At 39.8% G+C, this 21075-nt stretch overlaps 1 protein-coding gene across 1 annotated transcript in view; it reads right to left on the bottom strand.

Moving 5' to 3' along the window:
- Positions 1-16233, bottom strand: part of UBA2 (ubiquitin like modifier activating enzyme 2) — a 36436-nt gene extending 20203 nt beyond the window's left edge. The window contains exons 1-8 of the mRNA XM_029925056.1: positions 16034-16233; positions 13245-13328; positions 12030-12100; positions 10669-10733; positions 9412-9512; positions 7390-7511; positions 1949-2016; positions 747-868 (exon numbers count right to left, since the gene is read on the bottom strand). Of these exons, the coding sequence (XP_029780916.1) occupies positions 747-868; positions 1949-2016; positions 7390-7511; positions 9412-9512; positions 10669-10733; positions 12030-12100; positions 13245-13328; positions 16034-16171 (771 nt within the window). The 5' untranslated portion in view covers positions 16172-16233. The remainder of the gene's footprint in view (positions 1-746; positions 869-1948; positions 2017-7389; positions 7512-9411; positions 9513-10668; positions 10734-12029; positions 12101-13244; positions 13329-16033) is intronic.
- Positions 16234-21075: the final 4842 nt, after the last annotated feature.

Here is a 21075-nt window from a genome sequence, read left to right as displayed (position 1 = left end):
TACAGTGAAAGGAAAAGTAAAAGAATTAGCCTCTATTCCAAAAGAGAACTCTCAAACAGCAGAGGGGAAAAGAATGTGCATCAAGTGGGACACTCTCTGAACAGAGATGTTTTGGGCAATGGCTTCAAACCTGCAAATATTTCCTTAATATATCCCATTTTCAGTGAGGATGTTAAGAGTATATAGGCATGTTAAGAAAAGCTAAGAACTCTTCAAGTACCTATTGTACACTTGCTGAGGAGTGAAGACATAGTAAAAAGACTTTTAAACACAGATATGAAGACCTACCTGGGCTACAATTAGAGCCAATTAAAAGTCTGGTACATTTCTCAAGAACTACTCAGCAGGCAAATATATACTAATGAAGAGGGATTCAGCCAAGAAGAAAAGAATTAGGAATTGAAGAGCAATTCAATACATGTCAATAAATTCCCAAGAGATTTGAACAGGAAAAGATAGAAGACAAGAAAAGAGCAGGAACCAAAGGTCAATGATAAGGAAAACTAAAAAGTTCAGTGAAAGTGAGGGAAGGAAAGCAGACCAAGAGTGTATAAACAAGCCTCCAAGTTTAATTCTTATGAAGATACTGATTTAACATGAGAGCTAAAATTCTAAAACTTAATTTATCAGATGACATCAATCAATCTGGTAAGACATCATTAGGCATGAAAAAAACATATTTCAATTTCATGTACTATTTTAAAACAAAGTATGCTATCCACAATTATAAAGAAAGCAAACTGAACCTTGGTAAAAAGTTTAACCGGATCATATCCAGTTGATTTAGCCCATTCCTTAGTGGAAATACGTTTTATGTCACCATCTTCGTTAGACGCTCTGGCTCTGGCTTCAGCTTCCATTGGTTCCCCTACAAAACAAACACGATTTCATTCTCTACTCTAATAAATGTAAAGCTAACCTTTCATCTACCTTTGGAAAAAAGACATTCATGGAAGTCAGCTACACATGACACAATCTGAGTTCAAAGAGAAAGAAAAATAATATGCTCATCAGCATCTTTTCCTAACTCAGTTTCTGAAGGCCACATATACAAATGTTCAAAGTATGGACATAACAGGGGCACCTGGTGGCTCAGTCGGTTAAGTGGCCGACTTTCAGCTCAGGTCATGATCTCACAGTTCATGGGTTCGAGCCCTGCATCGAGCTCTGTGCTGACAGCTCAGAGCCTGGAGCCTATTTCAGATTCTGGGTCTCCCTCTCTATCTGCCCCTCCCCCGCTCACGCTCTGACACTCTCTCTCAAAAATATAATAAAACATTAAAATGAAAAAAGTATGGATTTATAATCAGATCTGAAAACAACTCTCAGCTCTACTTACTACATTCGTGAAATTTCTCTGCACCTTGTCTTCACTAGTAAAACAGGACTACTCACTTTTTAAAACACTGTTTCAAAGATGAAAGAATACGGGCTAAGTGACTCAGTTAAGCGTCTGGCGCTTGATTTCAGCTCAGGTCATGATCTCATGGTTGGTAGGTTCTATCCCTGTGTAGGGCTCTGTGTTGATATCAGGGGGCCTGCTTGGGATTCTCTCTCCCTCCCTTTAAAAAAAAATTTTTTTTAATGTTATTTATTTTTGAGAGAGAGACATACACAAAGTATGAGTAGGGGAAGGGGAGAGAGAGAGAGAGAGATAGAGAGACAGAGACAGAGAGAGAATGTGAAGCAGGCTCCAGGTTCTGAGCTGTCAGCAGAGCCAGACATGGGGCTCAAACTCATGAACCATGAAATTATGACCTGAGCTGAAGTCAGACGTTTAACTGACTGAGCCACCCAGGCGCTCCTCCCTCTTTCTCTTAAACATATAATACACTATATCTAAGACGTAACAGCAATTATTTTTTTCCTCCTCTTATGCTATCAAATTAAGCTAGCAAAAAAAAAGGCAGTGCTCACTAAATAAGAGAACATATTCCAATCTACTCACAGGAAGCTTCAGGGTCGGCTCTGTCAGGGGAAACTTCTTGATCGGCATCTTCTTCCCCAAACAACTGGCTATAAAGAGCAGGAAATATTTATGTACAATAAAATTTTTACTTTTCTTACTTCCCCCCAAAACAACCAATTTAGAATATTCCAAACCTTTAGAATTGAATAACTGATAAATTGTACCTCATAAAAGCATTAAAGCAACCTGTTTAGATAGCTTGCATTCTCATTTCAACCATAATACAAGGAAGATTAAATTTTAGTAGACCTATATTCGTTCCTATCATCTTGGCACTGCAAATTCCTACATTAAAATCTCTGATCATGGGGCGCCTGGGTGGCTCAGTTGGTTAAGTGTCTGGCTTTGGCTCAGGTCATGATCTCACGTTTGAGGGTTCGAGCCCTGCGTCGGGCTCTGTGCTGACAGTTAGCTCAGAGCCTGAAGCCTGCTCCCGGTTCTGTATCTCCCTCTCTCTCTGACCCTCCCCTGATCATGCTGTCTCTGTATCTCGAAAAAATAAATAAAAAACATAAAAAACAATTTTTAAATCTCTGATCAAGAGACATTTGGGGCACTCGGGTGGCTCAGTTGGTAAAGCGTCCAACTTTGGCTCAGATCATAATCTCATGGTTCGTGGTTCAAGCCCCGCGTTGACTCTGTGCTCACAGCTAGCTCAGAGCTTGGAGCCTGTCTTCAGATTCTGTGTCTCCCTCTCTCTCTGACCCTCTCCTGCTTATGCTGTCTCAGTCTGTCTCAAAAAACAAATAGTAAAAAGAGAAAAAAACATTAAAAAAGAGAGAGAGAGAAAAACAAGTGAGCAGGGGCGCCTGGGTGGCTAAACGTCCAACTCTTGATTTCAGCTCAGGTCATGATCTCACAGTTCATGTGTTTGAGCCCTACATCAGGCTCTCCCCTGACAGTGTGGAATCTGCTTGGGATTCTGTCTCCCTCCCTCCCTCCCTCCCTCCCTCTCTCTCTCTCTCTCTCTCTCTGCCCCTCCCCCACTCGTGCTCTCTCATTCTCTATCAAAATTAAGTAAATAGAGAGATACAGGTGAGCAGCTTTTATATTCCAATTTGGATAACATTCTACGCTCAGAATAATATTCATGAAGTACACGTGCAGCTAGCTATTCAAAAAACATTACTGCACACCTGCTACGTGCTGGGTGACCTAGGAGTCAGCAAGAATAAGCAGAGAGACCTCTTTTTTCACGGTAGTATATATCTTTACTACTAAAGGGCCTTAAGAACAATACATTAAGCAGAAATTCTCTTTTGTTAATTCAGTTACCCTAAAAACTATTTAATAACAATTTACAGGAATACAATGTTCCAACCTTTTCTCAAGTAGCTGACTTATAAGAAAGGCATCTTTTTAAAGGAATCCTTTATAGAATTAAAAAGAAAATAGAAGCAATCATCTCAAAGTTCCTGATATACTTTACAAAAAAAGTCCACTTGTTTCTCAAAGTCACTGTACCAATTTTCATCCCCACAATGGCATGTAAGAGTTCCTATCACTTTTCTTCTTCTCTAATGTTTTGCCAAACTACTGAGTATAAAATGTATCTTACTGTGATTTTATTCTTAATTTCCCAAGTTAGTCATAAAATTAAGCATATCTTCATTTGCTTATTGTCTATTTGGGTTTCCTTTGAAGTGAAAAGTTCCTGTTTATGTTATTTTGTCAGGTTGTTTTCTTCTTACTCATTATAGGAATGTATTCTACATGATTTTTAGCTGACTTTATGTTGCAAATATTTTCTCATAATGTTCTTTTCATAAAACATTTAATGAATTTGAATGAATCAATGTTCTTTTATGGTAAGCTCTTTTTGTGTCTTGCGAAATTGTTCCCTAACTATAAGGATAAATATTTCCCCTAATATTAGAATTAGTTTTTCCTTTCACATCTAAATACTTAATCCACCTGGACTTAATTTTTATATATTATTTGAAACAGAGAATATAATTTTTCCACATTGATAATGATTTGTCCTACATTTTATTTAATCCCTTCTTTCATCTGGGATCTCCTATGCAACCTTGGTCACGAGTTCTGCATTGTCCCAATGGTCTGTTTTTCTATCTCTGCACCAGCAACACACTCTAACTTACTTTTAGCTTTTATTAAACCTTGACACCGATTAGAACACGTCACCTCAACTTACTCTTCTCCAAGAAATGTTTGTTTAGGCCTTATTCTCAACATTAATTTTACAATCAGCTGAATGAATTCTAATAAATGCCCTGATGAGATTTTAATTGGAATTGCATTTGAATCTACAGATCAACCTGGAGATCAATGACACATTCTCTCCTTTTATTTTATACTTCATGTTCCAGTATTCATTAGTTTTCCATATTGGAAAACTTATAAATCTTAAGATGTATTCTCAGGTATTTCCTGTTTTCTGATGCTTCACATTTAATTACCTTTAATATTTAATTATATGCTTTTATAGTGACTTATCTAGTTTTATGTTTTCTAACTGCATGATACTGCATATAGACATGCAGTCTTTTAGTTGGCCATGTTGCGAAACTGTCATTATTTCTAATAATTTGTCTATAGATTCTCTGGCGCTTTCCACTCAGGTAACTATACAGTATGTAAACAACAACGGTTTGGTTTCTTCCTTTCCCAATTCTTAATCCTGTACTTTCTTTTTTATTGTGCTGGCTAGGAGCTTCATTACTACACCAAATAGCAGTAGCAGTAATGGCATCCTCATGCCACCTTAGATTACAAAGGAGATGCTTTATAACTTTTATTATTAAAAGTAATGCTTGGGGCGCCTGGGTGGCTCAGTCGGTTAAGCGTGTGGCTTCAGCTCAGGTCATGATCTCACAGTTTGTGGGTTCAAGCCCCACGTCGGGCTCTGTGACAGCTAGCTCAGAGCCTGGAGACTGCTTTGGATTCTGAGTCTCCCTCTCTCTCTGACAGTCCCCTGCTCACACTGTCTCTTTCTGTCTCTCAAAAATAAATAAAAAACATTAAAAAAAAAAAGAAAATGGCAATTTAACTACTTCTGTGATTTCCCCCTCAATAGCTCAAAATGACCACATTATCATGACAAAAATGTCAATAGTGGGGCATCCTACAAAATACCTGACCAGTACTCCTCCAGACTATCAAGGTCATCGAAAACGAGGAAAGTCTGAGAAACTGCCACAAAGGAGGCCTAAAAAGACATGACAGACACCTAATGGTAATATTGTATCCTGGAACAGAAAAAGGACATTGGGTATAAACGAAGGACTCTCTAAATAAACTATGGACTTCAGTTAATAAATAAAAGTACCAATAGTGGCTCAATAATTGTTACATGTGTATCATAAGATGCAAATTACAGAAAACTGGGTGTGGGGACTCTGTCCTAACTTCTCAATTTTTCTGTAAATCTGAAACCATTCTAAAACTGTTTGAAAAAAAGTTTGCTAAATAAAGCTTACAAATATATTTCTTGTGAAATTTCATCATTATATGTATACTCTTCTGAGTGCATATAGATTATAACTTAATCAAAAAATAAAGAAAATCAGTGTTTGCTTGTTTTAATTTCAACTAGGCTCCATGCCCAATACAGGGCTTGAACTCACAACATTCAGATTAAAAGTCATTTGGATGCTCTACCGACTGAGCCGGCCAGGCTCCCTGAAAACAAGTGTTCACTGTAGGTTTGGAAAAGGTTATCTTTTACCAGGTTGATAAAGTTTTCTTTGTATTTTATTAAGAATTTTTGTCATGAGGGACACTTGGCTGGCTCAGTTGGTGGAGCATGTGACTCAATCTTGGGATTGTAAATTCAAGCCCCATTTTGGGTTTAGAGATTACTTCAAAATAAAATCTTAAAAAACAAAATAGAGAAAACAGTTTTTACCATGAAAGGGTGTTTGCTAAATTTTGCCCTGCTTTTTCTGCATCTCTGAAGGCTATCCAGTTTCTCTTTATTTCCTTAATGAAGTGAATGACATGTGTTAAATTATGCTTATATATTTGGAATAAATACAACTTGGTCGTGATATGCTTTTTTTTTTACACAATTCTAGATTTGTATGCAAATATTTTGTATAGGATTTTTGCATCTATATTTATGAGAATGGCCTGAAATGTCCCTTTTATTACCTAATGGCCTTAACTGGCTTTGTTATCAAAGACACCAGAGTCCCATTAATACAAACTAAGAAGTACTGCATTTTAAAAAAATGTCTTTGGGACAGTTTACCTTGTATTAGAATGATATATTACTTTTAAGTTTAGTGGAAATCACCTGTAAACTCACAAAGGTTTGTTGCATTATTCAGAATTTAAACCAGTGATAAAACTCCCCTTAGACCTAGTACTGTTCAGGCTTTCTATTTCTTTTTGAATCAGTTTTTTTTTTTTTTTTTTTAAGTTTTTTAAAATAGGGGCGACTGGGTTGCTCAGTGGGTTAAGCGTCCAACTTCAGCTCAGGTCATGAGCTCACAGTTCATGAGTGCGAGCCCCACATCGGGCTCTGTGCTGACAGCTCAGAGCCTGGAGCCTGTCTTCAGATTCTGTGTCTCCTTCTCTCTCTGCCCCACTCCCACTTGCACTCTGTCTCTCAAAAATGAATAAACGTTAAAAAAAAAATCTCCTCCATTTTTAAAAATGAATGTATCCAGATAATTAAAATTTTCAATACATTGGCATGGTCTTTTTATTATCATCCTTCTGTTCTTTACTATCATTTAAAACTGTGCTGAAATTACATTCCCCATTTAGTTATTTATCTCCTCTCCTTTTCATGATTGAACTCAACAAAGTATTTTTTCCCTCTTATCTCAATTATATCCTTCCTGCTAATTTCTTTGGAGTTTATACTGTCTTTTTCTAATCTAAGTTGGATCCTTAGCTCATTAACGTTCATCTTTCTTCAAGGGTGTAAGCCTAAAACTTTTCTTCCAACTACCATATTCAAAGCATTCAAGTTTCACATGTAGTACTCTCATTATCACTACAAAGTACTTTTAATTTCCATTATTTTTAAACCATCGAGTTAAAAACAGGCATGCAATGTTGACTGAATTTAACCTACCGAAATGTCTCCACCATATTTAAAAGAACGATCATTGAGGCGCACCTGGGTGGCTCAGTCAGTTAAGTGTCTGACTGTTGATTTTAGCTCAGGTCATGATCTCACCGCTCATGAGTTAGAGCCCCACATCAGCTTCTATGCAGACAGCACAGAGCCTGCTTGGGATTCCCTCCCTCTCTCTCTCTCTGCCCCTCTCCAGCTCATCCTTCCTCCCTCCCTCCCTCTCTCTCTCTCTCAAAATAAATAAACTCTTCAAAAAAAAAAAAAAAAAGAAAAGAATATTCATCGTAATCACTCCAAGAGATTTAAATAAAAACAGCCTTATTTCCTATGAGTATCGAAAATATACCCAGAAATATATATATACTCTTACTTGAACAAATACTTTGCCCAAACGATGCAATGAATAGGTTCTGAAGGTGTGTTACGAATTGTACAGCCAGGAAAAGTTCTCTGGGTAGGTTTGGGATGACACTCATAACACTCAGTTACACCCTGCAAAATCAGGATATGAGAAAAACATTTATCCCATGATGGTAGTTTTCCAACATTATTGAGTACTATCATCATAAATATTCATTCATCTACATTCCAGCTGGGTTTTATACTGTCAAGGCAAACTTTTAAATATTAGTAACTCCAAAACTCTTACTTCACACATAAGGAACTATAACAAATGTGACTTGAATCAATCAGTCACAGCTAAGTCTAAGCTAGGATTTCTCTGACTCCTGACCCAGTGAACACCACTTACAACAAGCCAGAGAAAATTATTGCACCTGAATATCAAATACAAGCTTACCTTAATCACACTAAAGAAAAATTACTAGAAAAACAAACAACAGCTTTCTAACCAATTATCTGTCAAAGGTGTAGACCTGCGTTATTTAAATATCATCCATTATATTCATATTACATTATAATCTCCTAAAAACTAAGCAAATTAAAAATAATTATTAATTTCAAGAACTACCTAAATACACACAAAATTCCTGTCTATTACCAAACCAAATACTCTTCATTTTGTTGATCTAAGGTTACTTTTTTTTTGCATTTTGTTTTTTTAAATTTTAGTTAGTTAGCATATACTACAATACTGGTTTCAGGAAGAATTCAGGCTTACGTTTTAATTCGCACCATAAGGAATCCTTGGGAAAAGTCTATGGTACATAAGACAATTTTTCAAAACCATCAAGTGAATATTCCTCATTCTCAACCTCAGTCTTAATACACACTAGTATCTTAGGATCATCTGCAATGTCTTTCTAATAATGGTTAAGGAACCAAAACTTGAGGGGAGCCTGGGTGGCTCAGTCTAACTTCAGCTCAGGTCATGATCTCACAGTTCCTGAGTTGGAGCCCTACATCAGGCTTTCTGCTGTCAACACAGAGCCCACTCCATCCTCTCTCTCTGCCCCTCCCCCACTGGCTCACACATACGCTTTCTCACTCTCTCAAAAAGAAACATTAAAAAAAAAAAACACACAAAAAACCTGGCAAATAGTGTTTTAACACAAATGGCAGCAGTTCCAGGGTTTTCTTCATAATACCATTTCTGGTGTCCTCTGCATAAGCTTTCCTGGGGGGAGCCAGCCCTCAAATCACAGTAGAAAAAAAAGAGAACTACTGTTTTGACTTATGAATAGATCCTGAAGGACTCCACTGATTTAACTAAAATTTAACACACACTGACATTTACAAATCTTTGTAGAATGATAAGAATGATAAGCTTCCAAGAGTAATATTATCAGCTAAAACAAAGCATAGTCACAATTTTCAACATGGGTAAAACTGCCAAATAATGGACAAAAATAGCAAATTTTAAGTCAAGTGTAATTCCTTTTGGTTTCAAAGCCTGCAAAATGATTCTTCAAATGTATCTATGTTTAATTTCCTAAAGGAACTAAAAGAAAAAAGATCACAATATTACATTTTACAAAACTGGATTATGAGTCCACAGTTATTTATTGACTCTATTATTCTCTAGTTTAATCTAAACGTTTGAAATGTTCCACAAATATACAATATTTCAAAGTACTCTTCAAATCCATAAACCTAGACTTTAGATAAAAAATAACTTTGCAGAAGGCAGTTTCATCATATATCAACTACAGCATAACATGTAGTCTCAGCTACAATGAATTTTAAAAGGCAATTTTATGTTTAACAGTCTTATAATTTTAATATACAAGCTATAGAAACAAAGTAGCACAGAGCTAAAAAAAAAAAAAAATCTCTGCTTGTAATACTTATTACTCGATACAGTATCTAGTTTTATAAGAGCACAATACCCCTACGTCTTGGATGCTAACCAGGCCATATCATGTAAATTCAAAGTTCATTTCTTCCCTCCTTAATATTGCAAATACTTGGTAAGTAAAATAACTTACTTTACCTTTTTGATGGTAGTTACCTGCCCAAGGTAACCAGCAGTTCCACTCTCAATAAGAGGAACACCAGCTGCCAGACACATCCTGTTAACATGGTTGCGAGCAGCTGGAAGGAATACACTAGTCAGCAGGAGCTGATGTGGGGGAATCAGTTACCTTTAATTAGGATGACATCTACCCAAACTACCAAACTATTTTTTTTAATTTTTATACGCAATTTTCTTATAACTATGACCAGAGTAATAAAAATGTTACATAAGAGACATTTGCTAGCAAAATTCCAAGCATAAGGAATTTATATCACAAATTTACTCCAAGAAAAGCATCCCTATAACTAATTTTTAAATTCCAAAGTGTCACCTCTCTTCTATAGCTGTGCCTATTCTATTAATATTGTTTCAATGTGTTCTGAGTCCTTAACTTACTATTATTCTAATAAAATTATTAGGTAACACATGGCAATGAATGAAGAATGTGGAATATCAATTTGGAACTGTTAAGGCAGTTTAAGGGAAAGGGAGTAAAAAGGAGTCTAGTAAGTCATTTTGACCCTTTCTCTGCTACTCTGTGTCTTTTCTTTGGTATTTCTGGTTCAAAATTGTGACAAACCACTCCACAGATATTGTTCTACATGTGGGACAAGGTCTGGCTATACAATACTTGATAATAAGAAACATCACCCCCTACTGTGAAAAGCTTAAAAGGTCTTAAATGTGTACATCTAAATAGAATCGAGGCTGATACTTTATGGCACCAGCCAGACCTGAAATAATTCAAGATCCATGGCACCTATGCTAACTTTGACACTTTGTTGCCACATTCTCAAAACCATGGTTTTACAGCCCTGCCTGCACTTTAGAATCATGTGGGAAACTTTGAAAAATTACCATGTTCAGTCCCTACTGAGAGTCTGATTTAATTGGTCTTGGTGAGATGTAGGCATCAATAGTTCTTAGATCTCCTCCATGTCAATGAAGGAAGTCACACTGTTCTTAAGTGATGGGATACTCTGAAACAAGCACACACCCACATACCAAATGTGGTCACCCTCTTTAGCAATTTTAACAACTTCTATCTTCACACCTCTTGGTAGAATAGCAGAGTATATGAGAGCTAAATTCCTGCCTGGATCCAGTTCTAGTTAAAATTACAATCAACTGGAAACTCTAAATCTAACCTTACTTTTCTATAGATAATAATAAAAAACTGTAAACAGCCTTGTTATAGGGGAAGGAAAATACTTGTATTAAAAATAATCTCACCTCTGTTATCTAAAGCATTCATAACCAATATAAACTGTCGAAAAAATTCCACATTATAGTCAGGGCTACAAAACAAAACAAAACAAATGTCACCAAAACAACTGGCCTTACACATAATACAGGGTCCTAAAATGCATATTAAAGTAACAATGCAAAAATAACTGATATTAGGGAGGGGTCTCTATCATACATTTGAGTTTTTCCAAACACCGTAAGCAGATTTTAAAGAAATTATTTCCCCCTAATCCTTTTGAGTAACTAGATATCCTTTCTGGCCACCTACCTAGGGCTCAAGAGCAGGATCTCAAACTGGCAGAAAGAGGGCATGACTTCACAGGTCCCACAGGCCCTCTCTGGGCAGCCTGGGAACATACAAAGAACACATTCCCAGGATATGCCTGGCCCCTGGCTTCACCTCACACGGTGAGGATCAGGCAGGGTTCAGGCCTCTAGGGTCCCCACTTTTAGAAGCACTGGGAAAACAACACAGGATAAGGGGCTTACAGGGCTGTGGAAAGGCCTGCAGAACAAACATCCAGAGAATAAAAAAGGTGGCGATATATATTTCCTGAGAAAGTATAAGACTTTCTCTAATTCCAGACCTCAAGTGAGAAGTCATTATTTTTAATACCATATACTTGTAAGCTAGACATCTATACATAGAAGATAATTGAGATCCAGGGTTCCTTTGCCCCAACACTTCCAAAATTATATATTCATGGAGATCAGAGCATATTTATGTACTGTGAAAAGTTTGGCCCCTTCACACCTCCTAGCATTATATTATAGAAGTCACTCCAAATAAACAGATATTTTGGGAAGCAACCTCTAAAACTGAAAAAGACCACAGAAGAAATCAATCAGAATGAGAGCAATATATTTAGAAAAGTCTGGAACATCACATATAAGGATCTTCCATAGTTTACTATGTCTTCATTTAAAACAAAAATAAAGGTCCTTTGTGAGTTTCCAAGTAACTCATTTAAAGTATTAAAATATCTTACCTCTTATCTAACTCCCTGAAATCATACATATAAACTTAAACACAACTTATGTGAGTACAAGCTACTACATTTTAATTTTTCTAGAAAATCATTTTTTCTTGCCAAGTTTTTATTTAAATTTCAGCTCATTAACATCTGGTGTAATATTAGCTATTTAATGACTCAAGACTTACATACACCTGGTGCTCATCATAAGTGTCCTCTGAAAACCATCGGTTTGTTCTTTATAGTTAAGATAGACAAATCATTCTTAAAAAGCAGAATGATTCAAGCTCATGTATCTAATAAAAATACCTTACACTTTGAAAGTTTAACTCACAACAAACACAATTCTGCAACATAATAATGAGAACATACTTCATGATGCTGTCATGGTAGGCTATGATATTAGCTTTAGGGTAAAACTGCAGTACACTTTCTTTGGCCACCTGGAAAAACAAAAACACTAAAATTACTAACTTAATTGCTACATTTCTCTATTTCAAATTTATTTATGGCAAACAATACTGCTATTTCACCTACTTACATATCTCATATAAAAAACTAAAGAAATATAAAAAGTTGACAAGATTTCATTACCATTAAGCTATATACATATTTATAAAATAACAAGAGAGCCAGCCCTTTCCCATATTCACATCTACATGAATGGCAAACTTCAGCAAAAATATAAAATGCAGTAACCAAGTGTTAACCCATTCATTCACTCACATATATTTACTGAGCATCTTCTATGTACTAGGATCTGTATGAAGCACTTGGTGACCCAAAGTGACATTACTCAACATAGATAAACAAAACTACAAACTGATAAATTATACACAGAAAAAGTAGATGTTGTGGGGTGCCTGGCTGGCTCAGTCACAAGGAAGAACATGCAACTCTCAATCTCGGGGTTTTGAGTTCAAACCCCACGTTGGATACAGAGATTACTTAAATATACTAAAAGAATCTTTAAAAAAAAAAAAAAAAAGTAGAAGTTGTGAGAGGAAGGTCTTAGTCTAAGAAGTTTACTCAGAGTGTATCCCTAGAGAAGGAAGCCAGAATCTGAAAACTGAAAAAAAGATAAGAATGGGAGTTTGCCAAAAGTGTTGGGAGAAAAGCAAAGGAAAAAGATGTTTTAAGACCTTGAGTCAAGATGGAACATTCAAGGAACTAAAGAAAGGTCAAGGTGGCTAGAACTTCAGGGACTTTGTCTTTTTCCTAAAAGGGACAAGAGCACGGGCTGTAGGTTCATTCTCTGACCTCCAATACAGGAGCAGCCTATCTGTAGGGAACACAGAACAAAGCTCATCCTAAGCAAACAATCGGAAATTTAAACATGAAGGAGACACTATTTACAGGATTGAGGACAGCACAGTTTCCTTAGAGGATCAAAACAGGAGGATGTAGTCTTTAAATACTTTACCCTACATCTTTTTATTCTTCACAATCTCGAAAGTAAAAAAGAAGTGGCATCCCCTATACTCTCCCTCCTATTGAAGCATCTCAATTAATCTGATACCAAAAGAGAAGATCCATCAAAGTGCAAAGTACAAATCAATAGAAATGGTATAAGAAAAGTAAAGTTACCTGGGCCTTTGATCTTCCAACATGTTTCTTTTGAAACAAAAACTGCCTGTTGAGGTTGCTGACGTCAATAGTATCCAGATCAATCTACAAGTACACAAACTCCAGATAAATCACAAATTTTCTGGTATGTGTGACTAATATCACTATCCTCAGCATCCATAACCCAAAACTTTTGCTATTTGCTACATTAGCAGAGAAAATGCTTTCCCCAGTAATACCAAAATTGTTAAACCAATAAAAACAATTTAATACATATGAAAAAAAAAAACAAGATTTCATTTCAGAGACAACTTTTCCAAAAATATTTTAGAAAGGATGTTTTTTTTGTTTAATCATCTAGATAAATATGTTTGGAAATTCCTTAGATAGCATAAGATCATGTTTATTAAAAATATATATAATTTGTTTCTCTATCTAATTTACTACTCTTTGAAACCAAATAAATCAGATTTAACTGTGACCTGTTTTTCTTAAATGATACCTAACCGATTTATTGAATTTTTGCTGCTCTAGTTCAAAGGTCTTTCTCCACACACACTCCACTTACAATATTACCTAAGGGATATGAAAGGAAACGTCTGCCCACGGTTGAAAAAAGTGTTACATTTTAACTTTTATCTAATTGCTGCTTAAAAATAAACAGAAGAGGGGCGCCTGGGTGGCTCAGTCACTAGGGTAGCTGACTTTGGCTCAGGTCATGATCTCAAAGTTCTTGAGTTCAAGCCCCATATTGGGCTGGCTCTGGATCCTCTGTCACCCTCTCGCTCTGCCCCTCCCCCATTTGCTCTCTGTCTCTCAGAAACAACAAATAAAAATAAAAACAAGAAAACATAAGGGAAGCGCCCAGGTGGTTCACTCGGTTGAGCGGCCGAGTCCGGCTCAGGTCACGATCTGGGGTTCATGAGTTCCAGCCCCGCCTCAAGCTCTGGTGCTGACAGCTCAGAGCCTTGAGCCTGCTTTGGATTCTGTGTCTCCCTCTCTCTCTGCCCTTCCCCGGCTTGTTCTCTGTCACTCCGTTTCAGTTTAAAAAAAATTTTTTTTAAATAAGTAAAGAAAATAAGAATGACTAAAGACTTTCTACAAATTGATCTGAAGAGTCATCAAATGTTCTGTCAAACACCTTACCAGTTTTGGTTATAACTTCTGAAAATTATATAACCACCTAAGCATTTTCTACTTCTACTTCCTAAATTTATTATAAAAATTAAATCAAGTAGGGGCACATGGTAGCTCGACTGAGTTAAGGGCCCACTTTGCCTTGGGTCATGTTCTCACAGTTTATGAGTTCAAGCCCCAAGTCCAGCTCTGTGCTGACAGCTTAGAGCCTGGATTCTGCTTGGGATTCTGTGTCTCCCTCTCTCTCTGCCCCTCTCCCACTAGCACTGTCACTGCCTCTCTTTCTCTTTCTCTCTCTCTCAAAAATAATAAGTAAACATCAAATAGAAAAATCAGCATTTATTGTTTAGATGCCCAATTCACTGTCTTGTCCATTACCAAACAGTTCTTTTCATTTTTAATGTTTATTTTTGAGAGAGAGACAGAGGCACAGCGTGAGCGGGGGAGGGACAGAGAAGGAAACACAGAATCCGAAGCAGGCTCCACCTCTCAGCCAAGACCAACGCGGGGCTCGACCCCACAGAGTTCGAGATCATGACATGAGCCTAAACCGCACGCCCAACCGACTGAGCCACCCAGGCGCCCCACAAATCGGTTCGTTTAAACACGCTGCAGTAGTTGCCAGCTGATGCACAATCATCTTTGGATCTGTGCTACAGAACTGGGAAGAATAATTTTGTAACAGCCCAAGGAAAGATGTGTAAACCCTCCCCACACTCATTTATTAATTCAGTCTGCCATTTTTAACTTTTTTTCCATCCGTGTTTCCACGACACTTTAAACTCACATCCAAGTTCCACGTAACATCGCCAATCTCTAAAAAGTTTAAGTCAATAAAAATTATTTAAAACTCCAACCAAAGAAAAATTACAGCCACTGTCCATCAATGCTAAAGTTTAAATCCAAACCAGTATCTTCACAGATACAAGCGCGTGTACCTATGGAAATAACAAGGACAGTCACACAGACTGGACCCAGAACAGAGGAGCGCGAGCCCAAAAGGAGTCCTGCCACTTGCTTTGCGACTCAAGGTAATTTTCTAAACCCCCATCTAGATCTCACTTTTCGTCTCATCTGTTAAAAAAAAGGGGGGGGGGGAGTAGGGATGGAAACGGCTGTTGCAACCTTGCGGCGGTGGCGCCGATTAGATGCGTTAATGCAAACTAACCACTCCCCGGCGCCGGTCCCCGGACGAGCGCACAGGACGTACTGGCTCCTATTACTGGCCCCCTCTGCTCTGGACCAGTATCTCTGAGTTAAGGGAAACCTCCGAACTGAACAGTCCCAACATCCTCGAGACTGAAACAATCACCTCCTGCCTCCCACTGAAGCGGGGGAACTGCCCTGAAGCGAAAAGACACGAGGCCGCTCCCACAGCCCAGAGCCGCCACGAATTGGCGCTGCCAGGGAGGCAGGGGGCGGCCGCGGAGCGAGACGCCCGGAAGACCCCGGACCCGCGGCCTCTGTGGCCGTCCCGAGCCGGCCAGGCGCGCAGCGAGGCCCGCGCCGGCCACGCCGAACAACGCCCTCTCTGCAGGCAGCCACGACCCCGGGGTTTCCCGGCCTGCTGCCGCCAACCCCATCCCGCAAGTCTAGCCCCGACCCCCGGAGCCCGAGCCCCCGGCCCCGCAGCACGGCCCGCCATTCAGCCCGCGCGCACTCCTGGCCCTCACCAGGTCGATGTGGGAGAAGCCAGTGAGCACGAGGTTCTTGAGGAGCTCGCAGCCGATGCCGCCCGCTCCCACCACCAGCACCCGGCCCCCGGCCACGGCCTCGGCTAGCTCCCGGGGCAGTCCCCGCGACAGTGCCATGGCGGGACGACCACGAGCCGCGGCGGAGGCGGAGGCGCGAGAAATGAGCCGCGACCGGAAGCAGGTGGGGGAAGGGCGGCCCAGCTTCCGTTCATGCGCATTGCGGTCGCCATTTGGCGCCGTGCGGGCGACGCCCGGGACCTGCGGAGCTCGGTGCCTAGGTCAAGTCTCGGCTTTGCGCCAAGAGACCTCACACCTGCAGGTGTGCTCCAGCCTCGTCGTGTTTTTCACAGACGCGCACGGAACCACTATCCGGCTTAAGAAACCTACGGGTCACCTTTTAGCCTGGGTTTGAACTCCCAGCCAAGGCTTGCTTACAGTTTAAAAAATAGATGCCCCTGTATGTAAGGATCTCTTAAATTAACAAGAAAGCAAATGTCCCTTAAACAGCAACTATAGGCCAAGAATGTGAACAGGCACTCATAAACAAGATCAACAATATGATCAATAAACATACTAAGATTTAATGAAATAAATGCAAAATAGTCTTTAGATCCTTTTCACCTGTTAAGCCAGAAAAAGAAACAGTGTAACACTCTGTTGACAAGGAATAGGAAAACAAGAACTCCGATTACTATAGTTATGAATTGGAAAGCAAAGCTTTTCTGGAGGGTGTTAAGAAAATAAACAGGCACCTTAAAACTTTTGTTGGGGCACCTGCTTGGCTCACTTGGTTAAGGCTTGAGTCCATTTTGGCTCATTCAGGTCATGATCTCCTGGTGGTGGGATACAACCCTGTATAGCCAACTTTGCATGGAGCACGGAGCCTACTTGGGATTCACTCCCTCTCTCTCTCTCTCTCTCTCTCAACTCTCTCTCAGAATAAATAAACATTTTCTCTCTTTTTAAAGTTTATTTATTAATGTCTATTCATTTTTGAGAGAGAGGAGATAGAGCACCAGCAGGAGGTGGGCAGGGGCAGAGAGACAGGGAGGGAAACACAGAATCTGACGCAGGCTCCAAGTTTATTTTTTTTGAGAGAGTGTGTAAGGAGAGGGGAGGGCAGAGAGAGAGTGAATCCCAAGTTGACAGTGCAGAGCCTGATCAGGGGCTCCAACTCATGAACCATGAGATCATGACCTGAGCTGAAATCAAGAGTCCTGATGCTTAACTGACTGAGCCACTCAGGGGCCCCAATTAATAAACATTAAAAAAAAATTTTTTTTTTTTGCTGATTTGAGCAAAATTTGATAGGAATTGGGCAGCGTTCTACCTAGCAGATAGAAAGGAGCTCGGAGGAACCCTACAAAATGAAAGATATTTATGGCTAGAAGGGAGAGGGAGCAAAGAAATTATACAAAAGTGGGTTGGTTATTGCAAAGTTAATTTCTTTTAGGGAATCTATCAGATCTCTTACCTAACTAATGCTGATCAGGCAATTCCTGACTGACTGGTTTAAGATTCCATTTCTGGGAGAGCCAGAGCTGTAATTAAGTCTCCACTTGGTGATATGCCAGATTAGCCTAAGCAACTCCATTTTGGGCTGGTCATCCTTTTTTTTTAAACAAGGCTAATTTGAAGATATAAAAAATCCTCAACATTGTTAAATAAAAAAGATACAAAATCATATGTATGAATAAATTTTGTAAACACAAAAATATATTTAAAAAACAGGAAGAGGGGCTCCTAGGTGGCTCAGTCAGTTAAGCATCTGACTTCAGCTCAGGTCATGGTCTCTCGGTTTGTGGGTTCAAGCCCTGTGTCAGGCTCTGAGCCGTCAGCTCAGAACAGCTGTGCTGACGGCTCAGAGCCTGTAGCCTGTTTTGGATTCTGTGTCTCTCTCTTTTTCTACCCCTCCCCTGCTCATGCTCTGTCTCTGTCTCAAAATTAAATAAACATTAAAAAAACAGGAAGAAAACCACAGTTAATATTTTTGTGTATCTATGTTTCTTGGAATTGTGGATAATTTTAATTTCTTCTTTATAATTTCTTCTTTAAATCTTTCTGTATTTCCCAAATGCTCTTGCTCGTCAGAGAAATTGCTAATTCTAAAATTAGAAAAATTTATTATCCCAACCACTAAAAAGAAAGAATAGTTTTGTAATGTGGTAGAGGTGCTTGTAAAAAAGAAATAACAGGCCTAAATTGGAGTCACTTGTGCTAAGGCCCAAGCTAGCAAACCAAGAGTTATTACCTACCCTATTTGCAGTTTCAGCCTTTCCCAGGAGTGGAATTTGAAACCAATCAGCTTGGAATTTCCTGGTGAGCACTAGTCACATAATCAGTCCAATAAGACCCTGGTAAGAAAAGGTAACTTTGCCTGAAATAATCTATTCCTGTTACACAGTCCTCTGCCTATAAAAGCCTTCCATTTTGAACAATTCAGAATTCTTTTGCACTTGCTAGATGGATACTGTTAGACTCATGAATCATTGAATAAAGCCAGTTAGATCTTCAAATTCACTCAACTGAATTTTGTTTTTTAACATGCTAAATATTGCTACAAGAGCAATCATATTACAAGATATAAATGTACGAAGTTAACACATTGCACACTTTATAAAAATAAATGTTTTAAATATTTATTTTTGAGAGAGCATGAGTAGGGGAGGGGTAGAGAGAGAGGAGGATGGACGATCTGAAGCATGCTGTATAGACAGCTGACAACCAGATGCAGGGCTCAAACCCATGAACCAGGAGCTCATGACCCAAGCTGAAGTCACATGCCTAACCAACGGAGCAACCCAGGCACCCCATGCATCACACACTTTAAATTTACACGTTATATGTCAAATATATTCAGTAAAAAAGAATCATTAGAGGGGGCGCCTGGGTGCCTCAGTTGGTTAAGTGTCCAACTTCAGCCCAGGTCATGATCCTGTGCTTTGTGGGTTCAAGCCCCACATTGGGAGCCTTCTTCAGATTCTGTGTCTCCCTCTCTCTTTACCCCTCCCCTGTCTCTGTCTCCCCAAAATAAATAAACATTAGAAAAAGTTTCTTAAAAAAATCATTAGAAAAGATAAAGATAGAAAAATATAGGAAAATGCTTTTGACTTCTGTAGTCTTTCTCATCAGTTGCTCGGTTCACCAACCATACACCAAGCTGGTCTATGAGGTGTATTCATACTGGGCTCCGGTGCATTAGGGAGGAAGTGCCAGAGTGCTAAAGCCAGAGTGGGGGGCACCCCTGTACCATGGGCTGGCTTTTAGGAAGACCCCACCCTAGCAAGCCACCTAAAGGAGGCCCTCCCCAGAACCCTAATTTTACATTTCCTTTCTTATTTATTATTTTTGAGACACACACACACACACAACACGCATGGGGGAGAGGCAGAGAGAGGAAGACACAGAATCTGAAGCAGGCTCCAGGCTCTGAGCTGTCAGCACAGAGCCACAGGGCTTGAACTCACAAACTGTGAGATCAGGACCTGAGCTGAAGTTGGACACTTAACCAACTAAGCCACCCAGGCGCCCTCTTCTTCTTTTTTTTTTTTTTTATGTCATCTCTGGATCTTGAACTCAGGACCCGGAAATTAAGACTCACATGCTCCACCAACTGAGCAAGCCACACACTCCAGGCCTTTGTCTTAATTTATCTATGTCTCCTTCATTCGTTTGTTTGTTGACCTTGAGTCATGTGCTCTTCTGAGCCAGCCAGGTGCCCCTACAGTTTTACATTTAAATGGATTCACACTGGGGCACCTGGGTGGTCCAGACAGTTAAGACTTCACTTCAGGTCAGGATCACTTGAGTTTGAGCCCAGCATCAGGCTCTGTGCTGACAACTCAGAGCCTGGAGCCTGCTTCAGATTCTCGGTCTCCCTCTCTCTCTGCCCCTTCCCCACTTGTGCTCAGTCTCTCTCTCTCTCGAATATAAGTGTTAAATAAATAGGTTCACAGTCGAGTTTTCTCATATCTTGTTTCTCTAACAGCATTTAAAGACCCTACCCTTATTCACTGTGCTTTGCCTGATAATTTCCCATGACTGGTTCTGTGCACCCCACAACATCTTTCGTCTTTGGCTGAAGGTGATATTTGAGGTAATGGCATGGGCCATTTCTAGGAGTTACTCAGTTTTGCTGAGTATCTTCCATCTAAATAGGAGGTACGTATACTTCTGTTTGTTTGTTTGTTTTTTTCCTGTCAATCTTTTTTCTTACAGGGGGCTTCAGCCAACTACCTAGAAGGGTAAAGAAAAAAATTTTTTTCCTCCCCTTTGTGACTCAGGGACCAGCCACTGTCCCTCGGGTCCCTGGGAGGCAGGATCAGGTGGTGTCCTCGGCAGTCACACACTGCCCGGGAGAACCTTACCTCATGAGAATCTGGACCTTGTGTATTGACCCGTCCAGCAGGTCGGTCAACGCAGGTCCTGAGGGAGGGAGTGAGAATGGGGTAGGGCAGGGAGCACAGAGAATGGATGCAAGACAAAGTCTCTGATCAAGCCTCATTTATTGAGAGAACACAAACAACTTATAAAGGGTTCAAGGCAGGAAGCAAGGCAGCTGACCTAGGTCGGTTGCTAGGAAACAGGGTCAAGTGATTAAGGCTAGGGTAAAGGAGGAACCAATCTGATGGTTTAGCGCAGCGCCTGAGGGGCCGACGCTGCGCTGCCTGCAGGTGGTTGATCTTTGTTCTTCTGGCAGCTCCCTACAGTGTATTGTTTACCAGAGTAGCGAATCCAATTGTTTATACCAGTTTCCTCATCTAAGCAGGCAAATGGCAAGGCTGCACACAGCTGGCAGGAGTGTTTTCACTGCTGACCAAGGGTAGCAGAACGGAAGGGGTTGGTAACATAAACACTGAAGGAGAAAGGGGAAATTGGAAATGTGGACCCCTGGAAGGATGCACCATGTCCAGAACAGAGCAGGGGGCCTCCTGCTGTGACGCTGCAGGGGCAGACGGTGGGCAGGGGTGAGGCTGGGGAGCGAGGGGAAGGTCTAAATAGCTAGTGTCACAGGGTGGGAG

The sequence above is a fragment of the Suricata suricatta genome, chromosome 16 (genome assembly GCF_006229205.1).
Source record: "Suricata suricatta isolate VVHF042 chromosome 16, meerkat_22Aug2017_6uvM2_HiC, whole genome shotgun sequence".
Classification (NCBI taxonomy): domain Eukaryota; kingdom Metazoa; phylum Chordata; class Mammalia; order Carnivora; family Herpestidae; genus Suricata; species Suricata suricatta.
The sequence above is the reverse complement of the archived record's forward strand: the minus strand, read 5'-3'. Positions and strand labels throughout refer to the sequence as shown.